The 18,057-nt window shown below is 59.2% G+C and overlaps 1 protein-coding gene across 8 annotated transcripts in view; it reads right to left on the bottom strand.

Moving 5' to 3' along the window:
• The window catches only part of PRDM16 (PR/SET domain 16), a 355,130-nt gene that overhangs the window by 229,832 nt on the left and 107,241 nt on the right, over positions 1–18,057 (bottom strand). For all 8 annotated transcript variants that reach the window (XM_078330119.1, XM_078330124.1, XM_078330122.1 and 5 more), the window contains exon 2: positions 14,600–14,952. In XM_078330119.1, the coding sequence (XP_078186245.1) occupies positions 14,600–14,952 (353 nt within the window). The remainder of the gene's footprint in view (positions 1–14,599; positions 14,953–18,057) is intronic.

The following is an 18,057-nucleotide window of genomic DNA, read 5'->3' as shown; positions in this document are numbered from 1 at the left end:
CAGTCTCCCCCAGCATAAAGGATGCACCTGCCTCTGATGATAGAAGCGGGAGGACCTCCCGTCTGCAGCTGACACCCGACTCCCTGCTGCTCTATCAGCAGCATCATATGCTCTTTCCCAGACTCAGTTTCCCCTCATGTAACGCCAAGAGGATGAAAGTCTACAATGAAGTCACGTGGGTGAAGGGGCAAGGCCAGGCTGCCCTTTGCACGCCTTCAGGCTCGTCTCCAAGGATGTGGGCACTGCTTCCTGGGTGTGCCTTCCCTCCCTGAGGCAGCGGAAAGCCCTCTGACCCCAGAAGGCAGGAGGGACCTCTCCACGGTGAGGGCATCCCAGCCTCGTGGACATGTGTGTGGAACCTACATTATGTACAAGCACCAGTCAAGCGAGAAACCCACGGGAGCTGGACCCCATGCTTGAAGGGTCCACTGGGAGGCCCCACCAAGAGCTGGAGAGCCTTCTGAGTCAGTGCCTAAGCTTCCGAGGGATCCGGGAAGCCGATGGCTCAATAGTGGATGCAGAAGAGGGCAGGAGATGCTGATCTGGAGGAGAAACAGAGGCCAGGTGGGAGAGGGCTGCGTAGGAGCAGGGAAGGCATTAAAGAATGTGTCACCAGCGTCCGAGCGCAGAGGTCCTGCCCTGCAGATGCTGCAAGTGGCTGGGGTCCCTGACCTGCCGGGGGTCACTGGGGAAGGGTCAGAGCTGGGGCTCCCTCCCCCAGGGCCACGCTCAGGAGGAGCAAGTCCCTCAGAGGCCAGATGCTCTGGGTGGTCCTCCCATCGTCCCCACAGCTGACATCATTCCTGAGGGTCACAAGGGCCCTGGTCTCACAAGGGAATATCCCAGGGGGCTCCCTACTCCGAGTGGAGCGAGAGGTCGAGGCCTGTGGCAGGAACTTGGGCTTAGGGCAGGGAGGCTGCCTCCATGGCTTGGACTACCGGATTTCAAGGCCACCTCTTTGTGGACTGGACACCTGCCTCTGGGTGCTGAGGCTGCATCTTGTTCATCTCTGTGAGCTTGAAGTCAGAACAACTGAAGTAATCTCCAGGACAAAGGGAACGTTAGAGGCGAGGGAAACAAATTTCCTTCAGTGCAGCAGCTCTGGTGATCTTATGGATGGAGTTTGAAGGCTTTTATCAAAACGCAGGACAGACCCCCTTTTCCATCCCCGTCCTCCTCAAGAGAAGGCAACGCGGTCCATGCTCCCAAAACACAAGGGTCGTGACGTCCTCCTGCCATCACAGGCTGCAGTCATTTGGGGAGCTGGCCTTCCCCAAGACTCTGCTCCGGCTAGGGGTGACCCTGGACTCACAGCCCTCAGCTGTCCTCCTCCTCTTTCCCCTCCTTCCTCCTCCACCTCTTCCTCCTCTCCCTCCTCCCTCCTCCTTCCGCTCCTCCACCTCCTCCATCCCAGTTCAGCTCTTGTTCTGGTCTTCTCCGCCCTTGGTCAGGTCTGGAGCTCTGCTGGAAGTCCATGGGCAGCATCATGGGGGCCGAGGCCGGGTCAGTGCAGGACACACCTGCTCCATGACTCCAAGCCCTGCCCACTCGGCAGAAGTTAGGACAGGCACCACTCTCTGCACTTCCAGGAGGACACGTGCCAGGGATACCTGGGAGTTCTTCAGATCCCACGCAGGACTTCCAGGCTGTTTTAAAATTGACCTTAAGCCTAGAGGAGGCCCCCGCTAAGGGCCTCAGTGGAGCCTGGGTTTTCTGCAGGTATACAGGCTCCAGCCCATGTCCAAGGCAGCCTCAGCCAATGGGCCAGACCCCTCCACCTTCTCCCCAGGCCCTAGACTTGGTCACTGTGAGGAGGGTCTCTGCCCCCTCAGGCCCTGGGCAGTCATCACGGGGCTCTCTTTACTAGAAGGACAGGTGAGCCTCAGCCTCCACAAAGAAGGTTCCATCTTTGACCTCCAGTCTGATGGCTCAGAGTTCATCCGAGTGTACCAGGAGGGTGTGAGGTCCCTTCCCCAGCAAGACCCTGAGCAGCCTGGAACCTCTGCATTCCCTGAGTCGTGGGAGACAGACGGAATACATCTTAAGGGACTTCCCATCCCGGGATCCCTGCACAGCTGCCCTGGAGCCCTTGAGGGTCAGGGTCACCTCTGAGAGCTCAGATTGGAGACAGGGTCCACCGTGGTCTCTCCAAGAAGATAGCATGGTGCACATGTCCGTGTGGGCAGCGTCCAGGGCCAGTAACCTGACATCCTGCCCTGGAGGGCCACCTGTGGCTTAACTGCAGCTAGGGCTCCTGGCTGAGAAAGACATGCTTCTCAGCTCCCAGTGATTCTTCATGCATGAGAGATACTCATCAGAGGCCCACCCCATGGGACAAGGATGCTTTGAGGGGGCCTGGCAGTTCCAGTGCAAACCAAGCCCCAGGAGCCAGGGCAACTGAAACCTTCTAGAAATGGGACTTTGGCTGAGCCAGGAGCCTGAGCAGCCTCTCCTTCCTTCTTTCTGCCTAGGGACCCTTGTTCCTGGGGTGGGCAGGAAGGGAAGGACTGAGCCGGCCAGCCTCTGTAGGTGGAACGCGTGAGCTGTTACCGAGAAGCTCAACACTGATGCCCTGGCGAGTGGCTGTGGAGGCTGCAGGCCGTTTCCTGATGCTGATGTTCACGTATTTCCAGTCTGGTGCCTGCTTTTCACACAAAGCTTCATTTTTGTGCCCCCTACCCCAGGCCTGAGACGAAGGTCCCACGCTGTTTGGGGGACAGCTGGCTGTGGCTCCGCACACGGGCAAGCTCCTCCGTGGCACCGCACGGCCGTAGGCAGCTTCGGTCCCATGGATCCAGAGGTGCCTGTTGAAACTGCGGAGTAACCAAGCGTCCTCATCTCCCCGCTCCCGCTCCGCACAGCACTCTCTCTCCTGCCTCCGCTGAGCGCCGGGGCTGAAACCAAGGCTGATAAATTAGTCTGGAGGGAAACAAGGCTGCTTCTACTTGTAAAAGGTCATTTCGACTTTGTTCTGGGTGAGGGTTTATCTCAGCTACTGCCGAGACAGACAATGCCTGGGGCCTAAATGGCAGAAATCTTAGCTCTGCTCGTGAAATTACGGTGCTGATAAGCCGGAATGGACTTTAGAGAGATCTAAATGGGAACGGAGTGGACGTAGGTATTTTTGAACATGATTGAACAGAGACGACACAATGGGATGTACAATTAAACTGGGCATTAGCCCAGAAGGAAGGAACTCTGCCGAAAGCCAGACAAAGGGGGTTCCCGCAGCCTGCGTGTGGCTGGTAATCCCTGCCCAGCCCTATGCGAGAGGCGAGGCCAGGACTGGAGGACTGGAGGGGACGTACGAGTGCTCCTGGGCGGCTACTGCTGGAGGCTAGCACCCTTCTTCATGCGGCGGGGGAGAGCAGGGCCTACACACCAAGCCAGCTCCCTGGAAGGCACGACCCACGCTTCCCAGGAGGCCACGGCCCAGTGCCACGCCAAGCACTCCAGGTGGGCCTGGAGCTACAACAGCAAGAAGGGACCATGCTCCTGGCACAGTGGGCACGCCCACTGCATCCTGGCATCTGAGGGAGAATAGTCACTTCCAGGCCATTCTAGTCACAGGAAAGGCCTGGCCAGGCCTTGCAGAAGGAACCCTCCATGCAAGCAAGGATGCAGCTTCCAGCCATTCCACAAAGGAGCTTCACTTAGACACTCAGACCAACGCCTCACCCCAGAGAGATGCCGCCCTGGGCTGACCCGGCCCCTCAAGGCAGGTGGCTTCCACGGCAGCAACCCAGCCACACTGCAGTGCGGGGTCCAGAGAATGCAAGGGCGTCCCGCCCCCACCCTGAGCAGATTCTACCCTTGTGCTGGAGGCAGCAGACACAGGCAGCCGCAGGGGTGGTCCTCAGGTCCTGCCCCTCAGTGTGCCCGTGAGCAGCTGCATCACCCTCTTCTCTGGCTGAGGCCAAGGTGGCCCGTACCACCCTGAGAGCACATTCCTACCAGAGCTGGCGACCTGGCCCATGAGAATTCCCATCACAGGAGAAGCTCCGACCAGCTGGCCAGGCCTGGCAGGAGGGTGGTGGGACAGGACCTGAGGGCACTGCCTCCTGAGGAGCTTGAGGTTCATGCCCTCACCCACTGACTCTCGTCCCTGACCCAGGGAGACCTCTGTGGTCTGGAACTCGTGGGACCCGTGTCTGACCCAGGGGAGGGATGGACGTCCAGGAGCTGGCCCACAGGCCTCAGGGAGGCTCCCCGGGGAGCTGCCAGGACACAGCTGCCCACCCTCAGGAGGGGCTGCCCTCCCCACCTGTCCTGCTCCCTGTGAAGCCTGCTGCTGGGAAGTTACTCTCGATTAAAAGATCTCAAGTGCAAACGGCCTGTACTGTGGATTCTTCAGTCTTGGTGGTCTAGCTGCTTCCTGCCGACCTCGGAGGCTACTGCCTGGCAGTGCAAAGCTCCCAGCACAGCCTTGCAGGGACCTCACTGTGGGTGCAGGTGTCAGAGGCGAGTAAGCTGCCTCTCAGGCCTGTGCCAGCCCTGCCTGCCTCATGGGGCTTGCTCCTCCAGGATGCCAAGGCCACAGGATCACCCAAGGGACATTCAGACTGAGTGCCCATGATGGGCTGGGGCTGCTGTGCTTGGTGGGGGCACACAGGAGGGAGGGGCCTTCCCTGCTCACCACCATCATCCAGTAGCTGCAGCAGCAGAAAGGGCCTGCCTGGGGGTGGGACCCTGGGCTCTTGTCCTGGGTGTACCCATTCCATGGTCCCACCTGACTCTTTCCCTCCCCGGGGCCTGGGTTCACCCCTGCACCAGGACGGGGAGGAGATGGTGATGCCCCAGGTAGGACTCAGGTATGACAAGGAGCCCCTCCAACTTCAGCTGTCACTCTAGGCCCTAGAGGCGCATGGCTGGTCAGCTTCTGTGGCCACCCTGTGCATCTAGGCCAGGGATGGCAGCCATGTTGACGGGCTAGTGGTGTGGAGCCCACCCCGCCACCTCAGCTGCTGCACAGAACCCCCTGGGCAACAGTGGGGTCCCCCAGCAGCCCCTGGTGCCCTCTTCTTCGCGGCCCCAACTCCTGCTCTCTCTACCTGCCCTGCTGAGGCCTGTGGTCAGGAAAGGCTCTGCTGCCACCCACCAGCCACTGCACCTTCAGGAAGAGCCTCTCTGGGTGGTAGAGGAGGAAGTTAGTTCAGGACAAACTCCTTTCCCAGGGCCTCCTCCTTGGGCTGGAGTCCTCCAAGTGCCCCCCGCCACGATTGCTTCTTAGAATGCAGATTCCTGGGACCTACCCCAGGAGCTCTAGGCCAGTGGGCAGAGGACGGAGCCTGGAATTGGGTGGGGGTCTCACAGGCTGACTGTCTGGGTCAGGACCCACATGGTTCCTGGCTGAATCTACCCCTTTCTTCTGCAGGTCCCTGAGCCAGCCAGGCCTTGGGCACCCTGGGACCACTGCAGACCCCGACTTCAGGCAGGGCACCCTGCGCTGAGCCTCATTCACTGCCAGGTCCCCCAGCACTCTCAGACCCACAGGGTTCCATGGGGCTGGGTTCCGGACCTGCTTTCAAACAAGGGAATGGCAGCTGTTCAGAAAAAGTGGGGCTGAGGTCACAGTTATGACACAGAATCCCCCGCACCCCAGAGAGAGCCATTGGCTGTCCTGAAGTCAAGTGCCAGGGCCCGGCTGGGTCAGGGGCCCACAGAGGACAGGGCCACCTTCAGGCAGGGCCAGGTAGGGGCTGGGCCCAGGCGGCTGGCCTGCAAGGCACAGAGCTGAGACTCCCCTCATCTGCATGCTGTTAGTATAGGCAGGAACCGGGTCTGGGCCCAGTCCTGTCCCCGCTGGAGCCCCCTGTACCTCTCCCTGGCTGCCCCCAGAGAGTTCTGCCGGGGTCACTGAGTGGGGTCCTCCCCCACCTCGGGGTCCCTGCATGGACAGACATGGGGGCCGGGAGCTTTTTCTTCCTTTTCAACCCCAGGTTCCCCTGTCAGAGCGAGGGTGGCGTGTCCTAATCACAGCACAGCTGGGAGGGTCCCAGTGTGGGCAGAGCTCCACACAGAGCAGGTGCCCGCCCGGCCCGCACAGAGCCACCCGCCTGTTACACTCCCTTCACGTCCGATCCTTATTTTCCCTAAGGAAGAAAGAAGGGGAGGAGGGAAAAGGCAGGAGGCTCTGGAGCACCCCGTTCTCACAGGGAGCCTTGGGGAGCCCGGGGAGGCCCTTCTGCCTCCTGCTTCTGGAAACCTTGATGAAGTTTTCAGGTTTCTGGGTATAAGTTCTTGAGGAAGTGGGGGCTCTGAGAGTCACTGGGGAGGGGCGTGAGTGATGCCATTGGCAAAACACTATTTAAGAAGTTGGTCTTCACAGATGTCTCGAATATGAAAAGAAAATATTTATTTCCTTTTTCGCTTGTGAATCAGAATGCTCTATTTAAAGAAAGTCCCCTCTGCTGGGCAGCCGCGGAGTTATTACCCCTTAAGGAAGTAAAGGAGAGCCATCGGGGAGGTATTCTTAGTCACTCTGCCTCCTTTTTTCTAAAATTCCTTATATACCCGTGCCTCCGAGCCGGGCCGAAGATAGTGCAGGATTTCGTGGCATTCTTGGGCTAAAAACATCTTGGGCTGATGTCACAGTGCAGGGGAGATGGGAGGTCTGTGCTGTAATTCCTCCATGGCACTGCCAGCCGCTGCTGGAGCCACACCGGGGACCGTGGGGTTCTCTGTATGCCTGTCCCCACAGTGGCCTCCGCAGTGTCGCCCAGGGCCCTGTCCCTCTCCAAATCCCTATGCCATGTCCCTGAGAGCTGCCAGGTGCCGGCTCCACAGGAACGCTCCTCAGAGCATTCGCCGAGCGGCTTGCCTCACGGTTTCAGACGTGCCATGTTAGGCCTCCACAGAAACATCCAGAAGCTCCTCCGTGGGGAAGCACCATGGCAGAGCTTCCTGGCCTCATGCAGAGTGGAGCAGCCTGGCTGCCATGCAGAGGTGCCCAAAGCCAGGCCAGGTGCCCGGGCCGAGCCCACCCGGCCGTGGGGGTGGTGTGGGCAGTGGAGTGTGCATCCAGGCACCTTGGAGAGAAAGGGTGGGTCAGGAACGAGTCTCCGCTTTTAGATGATAAAAGGCAGGACTGAGAATACCAAGCCCTAACGTGGGGCAATTGAACAGATGGTGGCTGGACACTGCAGAGTCCAGTCTTGATATTTTCAGACTGGCCCTGGCCTCCCTCCCTGAGACTCCAGCCCGTGCCGAGGCCCCCAGCACCTGCTGTGGTCTGCCCCTTCCCCTCCACTGGAATTTAAAGGATAAAGCATAATAGGGTGATCTAAGAGCTGAGCCCATGAGCACCATCTGCCCCCACGGCAGGCCAGCAAGGGCTCATGGCGGGCTCAGCTCCGGGGTGACACAGGCATGGAAGAGACAGAAGGAAGCACCCTGCGCCAGGAGGTGCCAGTCAGCACCTCTGGGGGCTGAAGGTGAGCTGGTTGAGGCAGCAGTGTCGTCTGCTGAGAGACCAAACATCCTCAACACTATCCTAGGTAGCCCCTCAGGGTGCACTGAACACACCGGAAGGTGGGACAAGTACTTTGGGAGCCTGGTGCAGGTGCCGGACACTGGGCAGGCTCTGCACCTCCCATCTAGGTCAGCTGTTCTGGACCCAGGCCGTAAACTAGGGCTTCCTGGTAGCTTTCACATGATGCTCAGAGGGCTTTGCTGGAATTTGGGTCTGACACTGGGACGCTCCAGGGCAAACGGGAAGGTTGGCCGCCCTCCCTGGCCATGGTCCAGCCTCTCTGAGGCAGGCTGGGCACCTGCCTTTCCTGTGCTCCCGGGCAACACCAACGCACAGTGAAGGGCCTGCATAGCCCCTGGCCTCTGCCCTCGGGTCTCAGGCACCCGGGAAAGACTTAGGAGCTTCCCTGACCACCTCCCTCCTCCAGTACAGACCGACGTGTGGGAGGGGCACTAACTCACATTTTTCTCTGCCACAGCAGACAGTGTTGGGGGGTGGGGCTTGCACCTCCTCCCGGGCCGGACGGCCACACTTCTCAGAGTGTGCCTGAGCCATGGGAGCTCACTGGGTTGGGCCTTCCTCGCCTGCCAGCTCGGGCCATGGGTCCCCCAGAGCCGGATAGAGTGAAGGGTGCGGAGGTCTGTGGCTGTGGAAGCTCCGGGGGGCGGAGGTAGCATGCTGCCTGCCGAGCAGAGGGCACTGGACACACAAGCTCTGCCTCTGCAGAGGAGGGCTATGTCAAACACTTTGGGGTTCAAAGCAGTGCCAGTGGCTGGGGGGTGCCCCTCCTTCCTGAATCCCAGAGCCAGGAGGCAGCCTGGAGACCTCCTAGGAACGGCTAGACCTGGCACTGGTGGGCGCTGCTGCCCCATCCCCTTGGGGGCCGGGAAGGAGCCAGAAACCTCAGGAGGTCAGCCCCGGAGGCAGGGTAGGTGGTGGGCAGCACCTCCTTCTGCAGCTGCAGGAAACACTGGGGACTCTCCTGATGCCTATAGCACACCCAGAGCTGCCCCCTCGGAAGCCGCTGCATCTGCTGGGCACTCGCTGCCTGGTTGGTCTTTCCTAAACTCTGCTGTGCAGAAGAACTGCCAGCAATTTGCTCAATTGCTCGCGGTGACTCAGTGTGTCTCGGAGCCGGCAGGGTTCTGCATTTCCAACAAGCCTGCAGGGAGGCCGACACCGAGGGCTCAGGGACCACACCTTGAGCACCAAGGGTCTTGATGGCCACACGGCAGCCGCATGTGTCTGTCTCTGTGCTGATCTTGGTTTCCTGTTTGCTCAAGAGGCCACAGGGACTGAAGCAGGGTCCCAGGAACCTCAAGAAGCCATCCTGGGCCAGAGCCGGGACTTGGTTCTAACAGGGTCACTTCCACCTGGGCTCAGACCCACAGCCAAGCTCACCTCGGTTCCCCAACCCGGGGCCCATGGAGGGGTCTAAGTCCAGCTCCTGCACCAGCACCAAGCCCTGCCTGCTGCCATGAAATCAGCAGAAACAGGGAGCCTCCAATAGGACCTCCTACTGCCCCAGCCCCAGCCCTGAACCCACCTTCCTCATGAAGAGATTGCCAATCGGAATGTAAGCGGGCCAGAGCATGACATCTGGATGGAGGGGCTGACCCTTCAGGGTCTAACGCCCTGAGCCCAGCCATTAATCCAGAGCCTGTAATCATCTCTCCAGGGCCTTCCAGCTCAAAATCCAGCTGGACTCCCAGAGAAGCACACCCCGCAGGCACCTGACCCGCATGCCCCAAGACAGGCGGCTCCGAAAGCTGCCAAGTCCAGACGGGCTGGCGACACGGGTGACCCCCATCCTGAGAGGCCAAGGCCCTGTCTAGGACTTTAGGTAAAAACTAAGCTGTGGTGGGGGATGGCATTTGTGTGTGCAAGCTCACACACAATCTCCTGCAGTGAAGTCATGTTAATATTTGCTGGAGAGGATGTTCAGGAGGAAGGGAGAAGGGGCTGGGGTTTGTGTGTGGCAAGAGGTGGCCTATGTGATTCCCTACCCTACCCTGTGGACCTGGCCACATTGTAGGAACCCTGGAGCAAATCTGCCATTGTCCCTCCTGCCATCAAATTGAACTGAGTCTCAGCATGTGGGGCCCTCCAGTGCTCCCTGGTACATGGGAATGCTGGTTCTGGGTGGTGCACTTTTATGCCAGCCTCATGGTGCCTTTAAAAGCCCATCATGGACATTTGTGCTGTGATGTCAGAGACTGACCTCCTACAGCACTGTCCTCCTGCTGCCCCAGGGAACCAGATGCCTGGCTGGGCTGCCCCCACCCCCCTTCATTGTCATCCTATCGCTTGGGACCAAAATGGACCTGCACATGGGCTTCTCATTTCTCCCACTCAGGAAGAGAAGAGCATCCTCTCCTAAACACGCACAGGTGGACAGGCCTGCGTGCACAGAAGAGGTTTTGCTTCCTCACAAAGGCTGGGCGTTTTGGATAATAATTCCGTATTACGCATGTGGACATCTTCTGAGAGTGCTGGCTGGGCTTGCTCTCACCGGTCTCTGGCTAATATGTAGCTCATGGTCCATAGGGGAGACTGGCAGGTCCTGGCCCTGTCGAAGACCCTCAGTGGGCCCCGAGGACCCAGGAGGCACCAGCCTGGAGGTCCCGTGGTGGTAGTGCTGGAGAATCTGTGCGGCCTGAGGCCTCTGGGCTGGTTCCCCTGTGACCCCAGAGCTTCCCACAGGCCCTGGCTGACACAGTGCATTTGTTGATTGAACCAAAAAAACGCACATTAATATTCAGTAACTGACGCTGGGGGTGAGGTGGTCCACTTGAGTACGTTCTTCAAATAATTGAAACCCCGTCAATTCACATTAACATTTTTCACCTGGCCTCTTCAGCAGAGGCAGATGCACTCACTCATCAGCGTTCTGATTACAGGCCGGGCCATGATGTGGACGAGAGCCTTTCTGGAGAGACACAGTCAGCAAAGAAACAGACCTTGGGTGGGAGACAGCGGCTGATGCAGGGAGAAAAGTGCCCCCCGTGCCTCCCTGGGGGTCCTGCATGACCCCACCCCCTGGCCCCGAGGCCTCTGCTACAAGGCCACACAGCTACAGGCTGGGCCAGGGCAGGTGGCCTTCCCAGCGCCTCTCCCACGGCCTCCTCTCTCGGGGCTGTCACCCGGCAGCTACCTCTTAATTAGCAAAATAAATAGCATGATGATAAATGTCATGATGACTCAACAAAATCTCTGTTTTTGCAGACCCCAGGGCGAGGAAACGCCTTCACAGGGTGATCTGCTCCAGGCAGGCGGGCTTCAGTGGAGGCAGGCCGGCGTGCATCCAGGTGGAGGGACCAGGAATTTCGGGTGCCCTTCCCCACAAACCTCCCTCCCTGAGGTGAAGCCCAGGGGGGTTTCCACATGCCCGGAGCATACGCACAGCCATGCACAGAGTGAGCCCCCGGGTTGTGGTGGGGCATCTGACTCAGGGCACATCCCAGGGTTCCCCACAGCACCCAGGAACAAAGCGGGTTTAGTCAGCGACTATTCCTAATACACGAGAGGGAGGGAGGAGGGGGCGGCCTACCCCGGTCAGTGTCAGCCTCAGTGTAAAAGGAGCGCGGGCTTCGAACCAGCAACCGAGGCAGAGGAAAGTCAGCTCCCGATCCCACCACGCTCCTGCTTTGCAGACGGAAAGCTCCCACGAGCTTGAACCCGAAGATTGCGGGTGCCTTATGTGCTGCCCACCCCATCCCTCGTCCCCAGGGGGTCATGGTGTCGTCCACATTGGCCCATGTCAGAGAAAGAAGAGCCCCGACTCGCCCCAGTCAGTCGGAAACCAAGTGTGACCTGGCACCATGTCTCTTGCTATAACAAGAGAAAAGGAAAAAGGACCTTCTCATTTTACATCAATTGATTTGTCCAGAACAAGAACTTTATTCTCAGAGGAGAAAGAAAACGACTTCCATGGTGCCCCAAAATGACAGTAAGAATAATCCATGTGACTTTTGTTTCAAACCTGTCCTTGGAGAGACGCATACCTGTGCCTGCGGGGCCACTGCCTGGCGAGGTCCCTTTGCTCACGCCACTCCCAGACCCCGCTCCGCCAGGGGAACCCTGCTTCTAAGCTCAGAGTGGCCACAACACCACACTGCTGGCCCCACCCTGGGAGGCTAAATGACACCGATCCTTCTCAGATTTTGTCATTGTCCCTAAAATGTCATTACTTGTTCTTTTTCAGTCAATGAATACGGTGGAGGTCACAGTAAAATCGAAGCACTGATTCACCACACTTAGTTACCAGTGTGAAGGGGAACCATTATACATATGAGACTCAGGGGGATGACACGCAAGTATGGGCTGTTCCAGGCCTGACCCGGGATCCTGCTGGCGTGACCCTGGCACCCGAGTTTTTCCTGTCCCAGGCCTGACTGCGATCCCACTGGTGTAACTCTGGCAACCGTGTTTTTCTCTATCCTGGGCCTGCCCTGCAGGAGTGCAGAGGGAAGGGCTAGCAGAGTCGCCTTGCTGGTGCGAGTGGCGTGGGAAGGGGACTTAACAGAAGGTCCCTCTCCTGCCTGGAACTACAGGGGGATCCCAGCCCTGAAGCCTGGTTTCCCGTCCTATCTCAGGCCTGTTCACAGCACTGAGAGACCGGTCAGGCAGTCGGTAAAAGGAGGAAGTCCACAGAAAAAGGGGCACCTGCGACTCACTTCTCTAGGCCCGCCTCGGGGAAGGCACCAGCCAGAGGGAAACAGCAGTTAGCTCTTTTGGGACACATGGAAAATTCTGGGAGGCCACTGAAGGGGAAGACGTCACTTGCCTGCCCAAAGGCCCCAAGTGAGATGGCTGGAGGTGGGAGAACCCTCCTTGAATGACGGACATCACTCATTTTGGGCAGACCCGGGTGCAGCCTAATTCCAGACCCCGCTTCCTCCTCTCGCTCCTTCACCGGGAGGTGGTGGCTTCCTGCCTTGTTCCGAGGTCAGCTCCTGAAGGCACCAATGCACGTGGCTGCCCCCCGCACCGTCTGATGGAAGAGACTTGGCGCCCGGCCTCGCAAGGAAAACAGGTGGCAGAGCCCCTGCCGGGCACGTGGGGAGCCCGTCAGAGGGTGTCGGGGGTGGGGAGCAAATAATGTTAAGTGCTGGCAGGAAAGGTAGCTGTCAGGCCTCCACCGTGGAACAAAGGCCTCCGTGGCGAGAGCGTGCTCCCTCACATACACACACCCGGGGCAAACACGTTGCAGGGTCAACAGGCAGTCCCACAGCCTGCGCTGGACCTGGCACCGCGCGGACCCTGTGATACGGGCCATTTCTTTTACAAAAAGCAAACAGAAACTTGTATCAGAGGAGGCAAGAACAAAGTCACCTGAAGGTCATCCAAAGTGCTACCTGCGGGGGCCCTGGCCCTCTCACATCTACAAGCCACCTCCTAGTTAAACAGTCCCGACCTTTCTAAGTGTGACGGGCAAACACCCTTGAATTCCTCTCCCACACGCCAGGCGGGGCAGGGCGGAACAGGCCGCGTCTGCCAAAGCCACATCCATTGCACAGCCACAGACCAGTGTTGCTGGAAAAATGCTCTCCTTGGTCCCGTGAGGGGCCTGTAGAGCCATGAGGCCAGGCACATCTCCACTGAGGCATCAACTCCAAACGCTCCCCTTCCTGTCTCACCGGGACCCCTGGTTCCTGGCCAGTCACTCCTGAAGGTGACCTGACCTTGGGTCACACACTGTCCTCTGCCTCTTACGGGGGGGATGTGCCCGGTCCTGTAGAGCCACCTGTAGAGCCACAGCACCCACCCCACTGGGCAGCCTCGGATTCTGCCGTGTTTCTTCAGGCACCGGGACCCCCACAGTTCTGTAAAGGGCAGGGGTGCTTTAAGCTGGCACTCAGAGAACAGCTCCTGAGTCCCCTTGTGTCTGTGGCAAGGAGCCACATAGGACTCTGTGAGCTACTGAGGACCATATCTGCCTGCTGGGAGCTGCCGAGGTGCCCTAGTCTCCTTGCCCAGGGAGGATGCCCTCGGCTCCCCAGGCCGTCAGTCTCCTTACAAATGGCCCTTAGTGCCGCCACCCCCGGGGAGGTGCTCAAGGGCTGCCAGGGGCCACAGGAGCCTCTCTAGGGCTGATCTGAGTTGGGTAGACCAGAGAGTGTGGCACCGAGCTGGCTGGGGACGTCTCCAGAGCCACGAGCGGCCAGGATGGGAGGTGGGCAAGACCCAGGACCCTGCCCCCACCCGTCTCGGGGTCCTCTGCCCTGCTTGGGCCATTTGCCCACAAGGACTCCACTTCCCTCAGGGCACTTCGGAGGCTGGGAGGCACGGGGGAATCCAATCACTGCTCCCACCTTCCCCCCAGGCCGGAGCCCTGCCAAAAATACCACCAACAATTGGCTGCTTGGAGCCAGCAGAGACTGGGACCCGCCAGGAAGCATACTTTGTGGGGGTCGGGGAGGGGGCTCTCAGTCCCCAACAAAGATCTAGTGTCCCTCACAGCCAGGGCAGCACGCTCTGGGTGCTCCCCACTCCGAGCCATCACAGGGACGCCCTCTCTCCTGACCCCTGCAGCAGGTCCACCAGGCCAGCCCCAGACCCTCAAGGCCAGTCACACCGTGGTGGGAAAATTTAAACAGCCAGCCGAGCCGTCCCTCCTGGCAGGATGAGGCGTGTGCCCCTGGGATTGGAGAAGCTGGGCTGCTCTCAGGCCGCTGGCTGACAGGGGCAGGCGGGGCAGGCAGCATCTAGGGCAGCCCCGCCACCAGGTGTGATTTGTGAGCTGCCCCACCCTGCTCTGCCTGCAAGGAAGCCCCCAAGTGCGGCCGCCTGTTCTGGGACATTCAGTTAATCTCCCTTTCCCTCCGCGATGGCAGCGAGGACCGGCGGGAAGCAGGGAATGTTTTAAGACATGAGCTCATGAAAGACACATTTCCGGGAGAGAGTGGGCATGGCCTACAGGGCTGACGGCGCCCACGAGGACCGCTGATGCTTTCTGAGTCGCGTCATGGAGCTTCGGGATAAAACGGGCCTGGGAAATGTGACATGCGAACTCTCTCTCCGGCCGCGCCTCCCGCCTCGGGCAGCAGCGGCTCAGCCCGGCTTTATAAATAGATTGAACACAAGATAAATGGCCGTGATCAATCATGCTCAGGCGCGATCACTCACCTCCCATCCGAAGTCTGTCTCCTTTGCCTCGGCCGCCCGGGGCGCCACCACGCAGGGCCCCAGCCTCTCCCCGGCTTCCATCTTCCTTTTGGCCCAGACCCCCAGGCCGGCCCCCGGGATGGAGGACTCTCGCAGCTCGAAGTCTGGTGGGATCGGAATGTCTTCCGGAATGTAGACCGGGGCCTCGTAGGGCGAGCCCTCCTTTGGGGTGAAGTCCTCGCTGGTGGGGAAGGGGGACGCTGGCCCCACGGGGATGGGCGACATGGCGCTGTCCTCGGCCTCGTCTTCCACACTGTGGCCCGCCAGCAGGTCCCGGTCAGGCTCATACATATTATTTACAACGTCACCGTCACCTAAAGGAGACAAGGCAGCATGAACCTCTGCAGCACCCGCCCATCCGTGTGTATGACTCAGGGAGCGCCCAGGACTCGGGCGCCAGCAGGGACCAAGGGTGCTCAGGCCCAGAAGGCCCAGCTGCCACCCCTGCCCGGGAGATGCCACCTCTGCTCCAGCCTGAGCCCAGCCGCCATCACTCGACGGCAAAGGCTCCAGAGGACGGGATCCTCCCAGGCTCTCTTGGGGCCAATGTTTCTGATGGTATGGCATGGCCCGGTGTGCCCTGTCTCCCCCACCCTGGCCCCCGAAGCCACCTGAGGACACGCCGGCTGGACCTGCCCTAGGGGAACTGCCTGCCTCACAAGCCTGGGGCAGCTGGGGAAGCTGTCACATGTGGCAGCTGACCCAGGGCTGGCTGATGGTGAAATATTTGCTCCAGGAAATTCTGAATTTCCTCTTGGAAATTGGGGACAGCAAAAGTCCTAAGTCCCTGAAAGGACTCAGAATCTGAGTGACTGTGGAATGTGCTCAGAGCTGCTGCCCCGCACTTAGGCCGCCCTAGACATCCACTGGGTCCTGGGGAGGTTCCTGGGAGTTCCTGATGATCTCAATGCAGGCTGGGAACAGGCCTGCTGAGGTCCCTGATATCGGAGTCATGGGGCCCTGACTGAGCAATCGCAGGGTGCCCAGCTTGTCTGTCTGCGGTGGGCCTTTGGGGTCCGTCCTAAGAGAGGGCGGTGCCAAGATGGTGTGTGTGTGTGGCCCAAAATTCTACCAGAGGGCAACCTGAGGCACGGGGGGAGATGGGAAGGGCCAGAAAGAGTCCCCAAGGCCACTCCACTCTCCATCCAGTGCAGCCAAACCAGGACTCGGGCAGGTGAATGTTTATAGTGGCAGATTCACAGTCGCCAGGAGGCAGAAACAGCCCAAAGGTCCGTCTTCAGAGAATGAGGGAATGGATGAGTGGATGGTATCATCCCTCCCCAAGGAAGAAGGTGGCCCCGACACGAGGCACTCCACACAGGAAGCCGATGCAGAGGCTCATACCCGCCCGGCGGTGTTTAGACCACCCACCCAGCACAGGCCCCCAGAGACAGACGAAGATGTGAGGCTTTGGGGACTGGGGTGGGGGAGGGCGGGCGACCCAGGTCTCCTTTTGGGGTGCTGGGGTGTCTGGGAACTAGAGAGAGGGGCACTGCATGGCTCGGTGAACAGCTCGGTGACGCCGAATAGGCCCCTTTACAGCAGTTGAATTGCGCCTCGATGACATAAATAAGACAGGTGCGAGGGTTAGGTGGGGAGCAGCGGGAAGGGGCAGGAGCTGGGGTGCGCTCCATCACTCTGACCTGCTCTAGAAAGATCTAGAGGGACGCCTTTGTAGCTGTCCCTCCTTCTGTGGCTGCCTCGAAGACCCATGAAAACAACTGGGCCCCGATCCCGCTCGCCCTCACCCCTCACCCTCGCCCCCGCCCCACGCCCTGACGTTGGCTGGGGAAACCGGAGCCTCTCGGGAGACCAGAACTTTTAAGTACAGGAAAAATGACTTCAGATTCCTCACACTGGTTGTAAACATATCAGCACAAGGAGTAACAAAATGTTTTCTTTCAAAAGAAACCAAGGTCTTGGGGGGAAAAGTCGAGAGGAAAACACTTATTTAATTTATCAGCATTCAGAGAAGTAATTACTGTGTTTTAAGTGTCCAGCGGCTCCTTTCTAATTGCCGAGGTGGATGCTTTCAGAGGCGCAGCCGCAGAGTTCCTCCGCCCTAAAGACCTGAAGTTGTTCAGCTTTGAAAGAACACCCCCACCCCCCACCGGCTGTGTGCAGCACGAAGGTAAATTGGGGGGGGTAATTAACATCCATCTTATTATTTGGAACTGGTAACTGCTCAGAGCTCGGAGCTTGCAAACAAAGTCGGGTTTGGAGGCCAGAGCTCCCAGCGCGCTCACTCCTTAACTCCTTTCCGGCGTGGGCGCTCCTGCCCAAAGGCCAAGTAGGAATTAGAGCCCCAGGTGTCTCTAGAGGTCTGAGGGAGCGCAGAGAGGGGCAGCGTCCCCGTCAAGTGCGTGTCCGTGGCAGGGCTCCGTTCAAAACATGACTTTGGCTGTTTGAATTCTACTTCCCAAAACCCCTGACCTACTGTTGGAAAATCAACGCTTTCAGGGCATGTTTAATTTACTAGCCAAGCAAACAGCTTAGGAGAGAAAGGTAGTGTTTCCTGCTGATTAAAGGCAGGTCTGTGCCTTGGGGCCCCCTGCCTCCCGTCCCCGGCGGTCACAGGGGTTAAGCGATTGCCCACAGCCTCCAGAAAAAACCCGTCTCATTTTGCTGTCCCTGTTGCTGGGGGAGAGGGAGCTCTTCTTTCAACGGTGGGTGAGAGGAGGGGTAATTAGTGTACAGAAAACATTTTGAGAAAATGAGGTGCAGAGAACTATCTGGAAAGCTGAGAGAAGGCAGACAGCCTTCGGGGAGACCTCGGCGGGCCAGGCACATAGCGCTCCCTCTCGAGGGTGCCCGGGGCAGCCAGAGACCAGAGATCAGGCTCAGCCCTCCTCAGCCCTGGGCTCCAGTCAGGACACCCCATGAGAGGGTCAGCCCAGGTCAGGAGTCTGCCTGGTCCTCTACCGCGCTGGACAGGCTTGTTCTGGATGTGGGCGTCTTTTCACTGAGGTCCCCAGACCCGACCACCAAGGCCTCCACGACAGGGGCACGCATTCCTGGCTGGCACTCTCGCAGGTCAGCGTGCAGGGCTAGGAAGTGCAGGCTGGGTAACAGCAGGCGACGGCTTCCTGGAGACCTGACATCCTTTATCTGGGTTTTGCCGTGGTCTCGTTCCAGGGTCCCAAGGCCATCATTCCTAGAATTTCTATGGGGAGACCTACAGAATTATGAGAGCAGGGAGGGGAATGGGGTTCAGGGAGCTCAGGAGGGGAGAGAGGCCGACTTGGTCAGCCAGGAGCTGAGCGACCCTGCGTCGGGGTGAAGCACCTGCCAAGCTGCCAGTTCCAGCCATCTGTGTTCTCGGGGAACTTCATGGAGAGGCCCTGCTTTGAGTCTTGTCACAGACACGTAGGAGCAATCGCCATTTGATCTCATAATACAAGTCAGGGAGGTGACGAAAC

Source organism: Callithrix jacchus, chromosome 7 (assembly GCF_049354715.1).
Source record: "Callithrix jacchus isolate 240 chromosome 7, calJac240_pri, whole genome shotgun sequence".
NCBI classification, from domain to species: Eukaryota; Metazoa; Chordata; class Mammalia; order Primates; family Cebidae; genus Callithrix; species Callithrix jacchus.
Note: the sequence above shows the minus strand (reverse complement) of the source record. Positions and strands in the feature narration are given on the sequence as shown.